We start from the raw sequence: 9888 nt of genomic DNA on the forward strand, positions 1-9888 counted from the left end.
CGATGTAATCCATTTGAACGTCTATGGCGCCATCTAATGGTTTACATTGATAATGGCACACAAACCCAAAGCCCACAGGACTCCAGGAAGCACAACATTACACTATTATAGAAAATAAAAATACAGGGGCGTGTGATGGCAGAGTGCGTTGGGCCTTGTCCTGCTCTCCGGTGGGTCTGGGGTTCAAGTCTCGCTTGGGGTGCCTTGCGCCATGTTGCTGGGTTAGGCTCCGGCTCCCTGCGACCTTGTATGGGACAAGTGGTTCAGATGTAATTTTTTTCCCCCACACACATTATTACAGATGTTGTAGGTGCCATGTAAATGCTCTGTACCTGTTTTTTATTAAATGTATTATGTAATTCTTGCAGTTTTGCTGAAATTAAATAAGACTGGTTTTGCTAGTTATACATCATTACACCTCAAAAGTACATAAGTAATATTGTGCAGTTAATGCTAACCAGTAGTAACTTAAGTGACATTTATTGCAGCACAATTGACTGTTTTCTGCTTTTGAGCAGTCAAAGCATATCTTACAAAGCCAAATCCTTGGGATTGCACTTCACAACAGTAAATTTCCATGCTCTCCAGCAGGGCAAAGACAGTAAATAATACTGTAGTAGACACTTAGTGGCAAGTTTACAAGCAATTCCAGTAATTTAATCTAAACCCCTAGTGGATCGTTCAAAGCTTGAAGCAACAATGTGCAAAGAGCTAAATCTAGTTATGAACACAAAACCTGGTATTTAAGTTGAATTACAATGACAAGGTCTGTATTCAAATTCAATTATATAGTTTCATTACATAAACATCCATCTAAAAATGTCAAGGATTCCTGGCTGTGGTCTGAATGCCATTTCCAGTGTACATTTTCCAGATGGGAATGTAAACCTGGACAAAACATTTGTTATTCTGTGCAAGACCCACCTCTAACAGAGCTAAGACCCATCCTGAGTGCCAACGTTCACAAAGACAGAAACACAACCATGAAATCTGCTCGTCCTTTTTAATGGCGCTCTGTTTCGCAGGAAACATTACCTCGATTTCCATCTATTGTCAAATTATCAACTCGACAGGATACTCAACCTACCCAATTCAGTTTTTACAGCAGCAAAAAAAGAAATAAGTACTAATTTATAACAAATTAAATATTATGTATTTGTATTTCTTGTACTTGATACATCTTTACAAATATATTCTAATTACAAGAGCAGGGTGTACAGTCCTGCCACAACTTAGTGATTCAAATTCTCTCCCATAATCAAGTAGTCCTGGGCATGTGATCAGTCCTGAAGTCAGAACCGCTATAAAGCCAGTGCGTGACATCAGCAACATGCAAGAACATTCTGCCAAGATCAGCATAGACGTGTGGTCTACAGTTTGGTGTCTTCAATTCACGCAATCGCTGATGGTTCGCAGAAAGATGCTGTTACCACTCTGCTGCAAAGCTGCACACATACAAGGCTTTCAGGTGAAACCTCACATAACTGTATTGTCATTAGCGTGGCTATATCAAAAGAAATTTTCCTTTTTTTTTTGGAACCTTAACATGCACCCGCCCTGCTAACTGACGTGTCTCTTGCCGACACCCTCATTTCAAACACTCGTCTTTTGCCTCCTCGCATTTCCTTCCCTCTCGCCGGAAGGTTTATATGGGCATTGCCCTCCACTCCTTGCCCTCAGTGAGGGCTCGGGGCTGGTGGATAAAGACACTGTAGCGCACTCCTTGGTTGGCTGCGGCCCTCACGAAGCCACTGTTGGCAGTCATGGTGACGGCTCGCAAGGAGTCTCCCGTTCCAAAGATCATGAGGGAGCGTTTGTTGACCTTGGAGCTGGGAACCAGACGCTCGGTGCGCTCCGATGGCTGGTCTGGCACGACTCGCAGGCGAGCGAGCAGCTGCTCGGCACGAGCCTTCTCCCCAGGGCCCCCAAGCGTGTCCAAGATGACTCGGAAGTCATCCACAGCAGACTGGCAGGCGAAGAGCTCCTTGCCTTGCATGAACTCCTCCAGCTTGGGCAGCACCTTCTCTTGCCTCTCCTGTGCCGCCTGCTCCGTCAGCACCTGTTCCTTGAAGGTGAAGTGGCAGTTGCCGTGGCTGAGGGAGGACACGTAAGTGATGAGCGTGGTGATGTCGAGGTTGACGCGCTTGCAAACATCCACCTTGACATCTCTAGGGAACGCAACGCTGGCCACGATGGTGCCTCTGTCTACCTTGGTGTGCACGACATCCAAGTCGTCGCCGTCGCTGTCGCAGTCTGTGCTGCCGTTGCTGTCGGCTTCTTCCCCATAGCTGCTGTCGCTTTCCTCGTCGTCTCCAACCTTCGCAGTCTCCTCCGCCCCAACCACTGAGTTCACAGCCACTATATCCCCCCGCACGGAGATGCCCATCTCGCGCAGCCGGTCAGCCATGGGACTGGAGACGCCATTGTAGAAGGCAAAGATGATGTGGGGGTTACTGTACTGCACAGGCTGCTGGCGGCTGGCCTGCACAAAGTCCTCTGCCTGCCGCACCACGCTCTTGTCGCCATACTGGCCCCGGCCCTGCCAGATGTTGTGGAGGGCCTCTGCCTTGCGCCCGATGGCCTTCACCCATGTATGGCCGCCGTTGGCGACCACATCCACAACCAGCGTCTGCTTCTGACCGCCGGGACCCTCGTAAGTGAAGACGTGCAGCACACTCACGACGTCTTCCAGGCTTTCTGCCGACTCCACGATGGCCTTCAGGTGGGTGAGGTTGGTGCTCTGCAGGTGAGACTCCTTGATCTGCACCTGGCCTGCCTCCACCTTCTGCAGGAACTTGAGCTCGGCACGCAGCTTGCTACACAGCTTGGCGCGCCCCTCCACCTCCTGCGTCTGCCGACTGCAGAGCTGCTCCACCCTTCCCAGGAGCTCCTGGGCCACCTTGATTTGGTCCTTTAGCATGGAGTGTGTTGCCATTGCTGGAACATCATTCCTGAAGGGGTTGAAGGACAAGACATGCACTCAGTAATGCACTCAACAGTTAATGGACTCACATTAGTCAGCAAAAAGCTGAAATACCTGAATACCATTAATGACCATTAAGCAGTCAATAGCAGCACAACCCTGAGTACTGGACCAGGACTGAAAACGAACAACAAACGTCATTATTATCCAACCATGATCTTCAGCCTACGAAAGTAAACATGAACTAGAACATTTAAAAAATTAGGAAATAAATTTTTTAGTTAACACAACACAATTTTAAATGCAGTGAGTCCTAAACTGCATCATACAGCCAATAAGAAAAAAAGTAATATTACACATGTCTTTTTCACAGCCAAGATAGTGTTTCAGTTACAATTTCATTCTACCAAGAAATTTCTGAACTCAGTACATACGCAAAACTAAATAAAATACGGGAGACAAAAGTAAAACCAAAGCAAAGGTTCGTTACAAGGGTAACCAACCTACTGGGATGCAAAAAAAAAAAAAAAAAAACGGAAAATGTCAAATCCACTTTTATTAAGTCTACTTAATGCTATGTTCTTCGTGCTTTTACGCGTTATGCGATTATGTTCTTTCGTGTTCGCGGCGCCACGTCGTCACGGTGCAGGTGAATAAAAAGTGGCACAAGTTTCCAGACGGAGCACAGTGACGGTCGGACCACTTAGTGCCAGTTAGCAACAAGGCTAACAGAAGTTAACACCAGTCCTCTGATTTAACGACACCCACAACACTTTCATATAAATACAGATACTCAAAAAAGCATTACTGCGCAACAATAAAATCACACATTTTCTAAAGGTTTTCTACATCGCAGCCTCTCTGCATCATATTTGAACTCATGACCAAGCGAAAGATAAAATGTTAAACAGCCGCTAAAGTAATAACAGATAATAAGACGTAGATGGAATACCACAGAAGAGTAAGAACAAGAGAACCGTTCAAAGAAATACTGACTTCGACTACATAAAGCAGAGTTCATGGAACCACTTACGAGAAGCGCTCGAGTTCAAGATATAATGGGCTCTCGTAAGAGCTCTCCCGGAACTTGGACCGGAAGCTTTCCACGCCTCTTTTTCCGCCGCAGTTTAAACCGTAGGACCAGTTTTCTGTATACAGCGATTTCTCAATGTTCTTCCGGGTAAATTGTTACCATTTCCGGTTTTTGTGACGACTTTGAAGTATTTGACATGATGCAGTATTTTACGAGACACAAAGTTTTTTTTTTTCCCCTGTTAAATGCCAACCAATATTGTTACACTCCGAAATCACTTCAGAGTTAGGCATTGTAGTGAAACACTTTATGCTTCTGATACATTCATTTTGAGTTTCTTAAGTATGTCCATGTGCAGCAATCCGAAAATCCGCAATTTCTTAATAAATCATTTTCAGGCATAACATTTTTAAAAGAGGGCAGTTAATCTTGAAATATCCCATCTGAGACATCCCTGCTTACTTCAGTGGGGTTTGGCATGTGCTACCATTTGAGAAAAGTTAATGTATGAGTGGAGCTGGTTACCCCACATTTTGAAACCATTTGTGTTCATTTACTTTCAGTAATTAAGATAAAAATAAATTTTGTTAAATAAGGTTTATGAAATTAAACATTAATGGGTGAGACCGGCCACATAACCCGGAGTGACTTAGTGACTCAACTCCCTATAGTTTTTAGTATTAGAAACCAGTATGAATCTAGCATCTCCGCGTTTCAAAACAACTTAGAATTACCTCATAATAAATAATGTTTTGATAGTAATGTGTACTGTGCAGGTCTTTCCTCTCCTCCCTTTTGTCCCAGCAGCGTATGTCAACTGACGTTTCCGTGCTGCCCATCACCTTCGCGTTCGGGGAAAGAGCGAGGCAACACAGGGCTCTTTTAAAGTCTGTAGACACTTCAAACTAATGTCAATTAATGGGAAAGTTACGTAAAGTCTCCCAGCTCCACAGGGAGGCCTGTCATGCATGAGGAGTTGAAAGAACTAATTGCCAAATCCCTCCCTCCCTCAATACAACAAGATGTGGAGTAGTGCCTTTGTTATAATCCGCCCACCAGACATTTACCATGCTGCAGCATGGGTCATTAGCCTTACTAAATTATTTGGGCAGTTTTGTAAGACTCGCAATGTTGTTTTGCCAAAAAAATGGCAATAATTGGCACCTTCCCTTTGATATTCGCAACGCCAAGATCGAGAGGCAGGAGAGGAAATTTCTGTGGTACGCCTCAACAGCCTGAGTAATGCTTTCGTTAACGAGAGACGGTTGCGTGCACCTTTATTCGAGGTTTTAAAAATCCACACAACTTTTGTAAATAAAATAACTTCTCAGTGTTTTGACATGCGTACAATAAACGTAAATTAATAAACGTAGATGTAATTCGAAGACGCTTGCTCGACACAAAAACGGTGATTGGACACCAGTAGAGGGTGGTCCTCTTCGTCTCGTTTCCTGACTTTTATGGCTTCCTTAAGGCCTTTGTGAGGAAGAAAACGGTAAAGGCGAGGAACAGCAGGGAAACGTCGAACAAACACAGAGCTGTTTTATATCACTAACCCCTGGGAGGTGAGGAGAGAGTTTGGAGGTTGAGATGGAGCTCACAGGAGCACTGGCTAGCGCAAATTTTCTGTAGTATTAACACGAGACCCAAATACTAAATCTTTTCTTTGCCGAGCTGCATAGTTGCAGATTCTCCTCATTAGCGGTTGCCCGATGTGCTGCGAAAGAGTAATATTCCAGGTAATGTGAGAAAGAGTGATTAAATAAAACACTGTTCATTATCTCCTAACTTACATGGCCTAATAGTTAACTGTTGCCTGAAATGGAAATTTAATATGGAATACAGTACAATCTAGACTGGTTTTATGCTTCATTTATTCAACCGGTGGAAAATAAACCAAGAAAGACAGAGAATTCACCGGCTCTTGTTACAAATTCCCGTAAGATAAACTGATTAGTGGACCAATTTCATACACTCCACCGGACGCTTTTTTTCACGTTTCTCAAGAACGTGCTTTCTCTCTCATTACATAAGCTGCAAAAATGCATACCAAACAGCATGTGTTCATTTAATTTCACAAGAACTACCCCTTGCATCCCCATTTATGTGTATATTGTACCAAAACAGATGACTTTGCTGTGGGAGACTAAAGAAGGGCACCATTCAAGCCATGTGTTTTCTATCTGGTGTTGAATTTGGATGAAATCATGATACCACTAAGTTACTGCGCCCCGAGGACACTATGGTCCAAGAATTCACTTTTGCTTTATTGTTGGTGAGTGCTTTATTTACTTTCTGTGCCCATGCACATCTGTAAAATCCTAACTGGAGGCTCAGAGCGTGCTCCTTGGATGTCATTCTGTGAGTCAGAGGACTGGTTTGGCAGTCGAGGTTTGGGGCTTGGCACTTGACCTCATCAGAATGTCCAACCAACATACCTGATGAGCGCAACTGTTTTCCAGGCTCGGATGGATACGCATGACCCTCTCGCAGTGGACGGGAAGTCGTTTTCCATACTTTTAATATCTGAAAAGCCAGTACTGCCGTTTTATGGGAAACTGCGAAAAGCCAGTAAGTTGTAAATGAAAAAAAGATAAAAAGAAAGTATTGTTTTATCCCAGACTTATGTGATAAGTCAACATGTGCTCTCTAAACATTTACATTTATTCATGTAGCAGATGTTTTTTTTTTCTTCCCAAAGCAACTTGCAGTGAATACTATGATACATTGATTCATGGTATTTATGATATCTTCTCCATCCAAGTTACTCACAATGCTAGATACACCACAGTACAGTAAATCATTCTGAAACACCAGAGCAATGTAACACACATACTATAGGTAATTTAGAGTCACCAGAAACAGATCTTCAGACTATGGGAAGAAACCCACGTGAATTACATTTACATTTATTCAGCAGATGCTTTTCTCCAAAGTGACTTCCAATGAACTCTATGTAGTGTTATCAGCCCACACACCTTATTCTAGATACACTACTTACACTGGGTCACTCCTCCATACATCAGTGGAACACACTCTCTCTGTGTCACTCACACACAAGGGGTGAACCTGAACAGGATGTCTTTGGCATGTGTGAGGAAACCAGAGCACCCAGTGGAAACCCACATACTCACGGGGAGAACGTGCAAACTCCACACAGACTGAGCGGGGATCATAGACTATAGACTGTAGACATATAGCTGATTTGATGTGTTATGTCTAAAATCCATCCAAAAACACATTTATTTATAGGACAGGGTATAAATTCCCTTTCATTTTCTTTCTTTTTTGACATATTTGGCCAATTAACAATTTTAAAATGCACATAAATATAGACAACCCACCCTTTTTGTGTAGCTGCATGTTCTAGTTTAGATACAACATTCTGGCTCACACCTCCCAACAGCTTTGCAAAATTCACCTAATAAAGTCTGTTGTTTGTTTACATCTGATTGTGATTAACAGAATAAGCCCAAGTTTGTGTGTGTTACCAGCAGGTGGGTGTGGTATCAACAGACCAGTTTAGGAAAACCCATGAAATTTCAGAATTTGTTTGGTATTATCAATATTTTGGAGTATTGCGGATGGCTTCTCTGGCACCTTCTGTGTTTATGCAATAATTGTTTATATATTTAGGGCCCTTGAAATTATTATTATTGCGCTTAACACAGAGTCCCTTTGGGTTCAGAGAGAAAGAACTTTGACTTCTGAGTGTGAAAGTCAAACACCCCACAGTCTAAGGCTGGAGATGAAAATTTACACCACAGGATGGGCATTTTGTGTAAAAAAAAATCCACAGTAATTAAGCACAGATTAAAAATGAAATACAGGCTTTCTCTGGGGACGTGAAAAATGCTCTCGATTGTTTCAGCATAAAGTTGCTGAACCTATTATAAGTCACCTGACTGATCTGTCATATTGACTTTGGAAGTTGTTTTTGTCAGAAAATATATGGCGATTATTCACTCGGTTTAATTTTGGAATTTGTTCTGTTTTGAAATCTTAATAATTTAAGACTTCAGTAATACCATGTGATATTTAGATAATAGGATATACTGAGAGAAGGCCAGAAGAATGAAAAGAAAAAGGAAAAGGAAATATTTTGAGAGCAATGGCCAGTAGAGGGCTGGATTGACAAAAGTACCTCTTTAACTGGGTGATCTGGCAATTAAGAATTACCCACCGCTGACCGCATATTATTTCCATCTAAAGGTCGAAATAGCTTTCTTATTTTTTAATGATTCCCATTCTTCATCTAAAATTCTTTTACGGGAATAGCATATCACCAGCATCTTTTGGCTGTCCTGTTGAAAAAATAAACAAACAAAACAATAATTATGAATAATTGCAGACCTGCAGAGTTATCCTATAGCCTGGTATGAATTGGACTATATAAGTCCAGCAGCAGCGTCTGTCTCTTGTCCTATTATCATCCCATAACTTTTCCCTTTTCTGTCATTTGGGGCCTGATTGCATAACGGTTAAGGAAATGTACTTATAACCTAGTTCAAATCCCATCCCCACTGCTTTCCCAGTAACCTAATAAAAGTATTTTCTCTAAACTACCCTGTTAAGTGCACTTGAGTTAGATAGTAACATGGTGGTTAGTGCTAATACAATTAGACCCCCTAAGGTGCAGGTTCGAATCCCACTTCCAGCTGTCATACCCTTGAATAAGGTACTTACCCTGAAATGGTCCAGTGAAATCTTCCACCTGTAAATGGTTAAATTAGGTAGGTAGCTTAACACTGTAAGTCCCTATGGAGAGAAGCAGTAGATAAAAATTAATATTGCCTCTGTTTAAGTGTGCATAAATCTAAGTCACTTTAAAAATATAACAGTTTATAAATAATCTTTCCACTGTTGTACTTTGGGTATAAAACTGACAGCAGAAAATAACACTGAAAGTCAAGCCAGAACAATTAATTAATGATGTCATGAACTTTCAAATGTTGAATTTTTATTTATTTCACAGAAAATGTGGGATAATCACCTATTTACTGTGATTTACCACTTTATACATACAGTGGCACAGCGCATAGTGCTGCTGTCTCACAACTCCTGGGTGGTGAGAGAGGATAAGTGTTTATTTCCAGCTCAGTCTGTGTGGAGTTTGCATGTTCTTCCCCAGGTCTGTGTGGGTTTCCTCTGGGTGCTCTGGTTTTCTCCCACAGTCCAAAGACATGCTGTTCATGTTCCACCATAGTGTGTGAGTGACAGTGTGTGTGTTCCACTAATGTATGGATGAGTGACCCGGAGTAAGTAGTGTATCTAGCAGTGTAAGTCACCTTGGTGAATAAGGTGTGTGGGCTCATAACACTACATAGAGTTCATTGGAAGTTGCTTTGAAGAAAAGTGTCTGCAAAATAATAAATGTAATATACTATAGCAAGGCAGTGATGTAAATCAGGGTAAGTACCCTTATTCAGTGTGCCGCATCATTGGTTGGACTCGGACCAGGAATTTCTAGCTGTGCGACGGCGCCTCGAACCACTACGCCACCTGGTGCGCATCGCTTAAGGGCTTGAAACAGGGAGTCGAAGTTTTTTTAAAGAGCCCTTTGACGAAGAGCGCCCCGCTGCGCACTTTCCCCGTTGCAAGCGCACTGTCTCTTTAAGAGAGTCCCAGCCCACTCTTGTGCACCCATGGCGGGGGGCAGAGGGGATCCGGAGCTGCGGAGCGTCTCCTCCGAGTTCCACATGGACCGAGGGACTTCCTACGCGTGGAGGGACCATCTGGAGGCGCCTGGATGCTGAGATCTTCTCGGCACTGATCTCCTGCTGTCACTGATCTCCAGCTTTTTTTGTCTCCCCCGCGCTCCGCCCGTGGGCTTCGCCGCGCAGTCATGAGTGCCTGGATTACGGGACGCGTTCCTTCGGATCTCTGTCGTTGTCAAGAACTTGTGTAAAAAAAAAAGGGAAAAAAGAAAAGA

At 43.0% G+C, this 9888-nt stretch overlaps 1 protein-coding gene across 1 annotated transcript; it reads right to left on the reverse strand.

Annotated features, from left to right (window-relative positions):
• Window positions 1-927: 927 nt before the first annotated feature.
• On the reverse strand, window positions 928-4004 carry c7h7orf25 (chromosome 7 C7orf25 homolog). Its single transcript, XM_029253672.1, has 2 exons — window positions 3957-4004; window positions 928-2951 (listed from the first exon to the last, which is right to left on the reverse strand). The coding sequence occupies exon 2, from the start codon at window positions 2933-2935 to the stop codon at window positions 1646-1648; it is 1290 nt and encodes a 429-aa protein (XP_029109505.1). The 5' UTR covers window positions 2936-2951; window positions 3957-4004; the 3' UTR covers window positions 928-1645.
• Window positions 4005-9888: the final 5884 nt, after the last annotated feature.

The sequence above is a fragment of the Scleropages formosus genome, chromosome 7, assembly GCF_900964775.1.
Source record: "Scleropages formosus chromosome 7, fSclFor1.1, whole genome shotgun sequence".
Classification (NCBI taxonomy): Eukaryota; Metazoa; Chordata; class Actinopteri; order Osteoglossiformes; family Osteoglossidae; genus Scleropages; species Scleropages formosus.

Coding starts and splice junctions, on each gene's coding strand:
- c7h7orf25 (XM_029253672.1), bottom strand. CDS start 2,935: ATGGCAACACACTCCATGCTAAAGGACCAAATCAAGGTGGCCCAGGAG.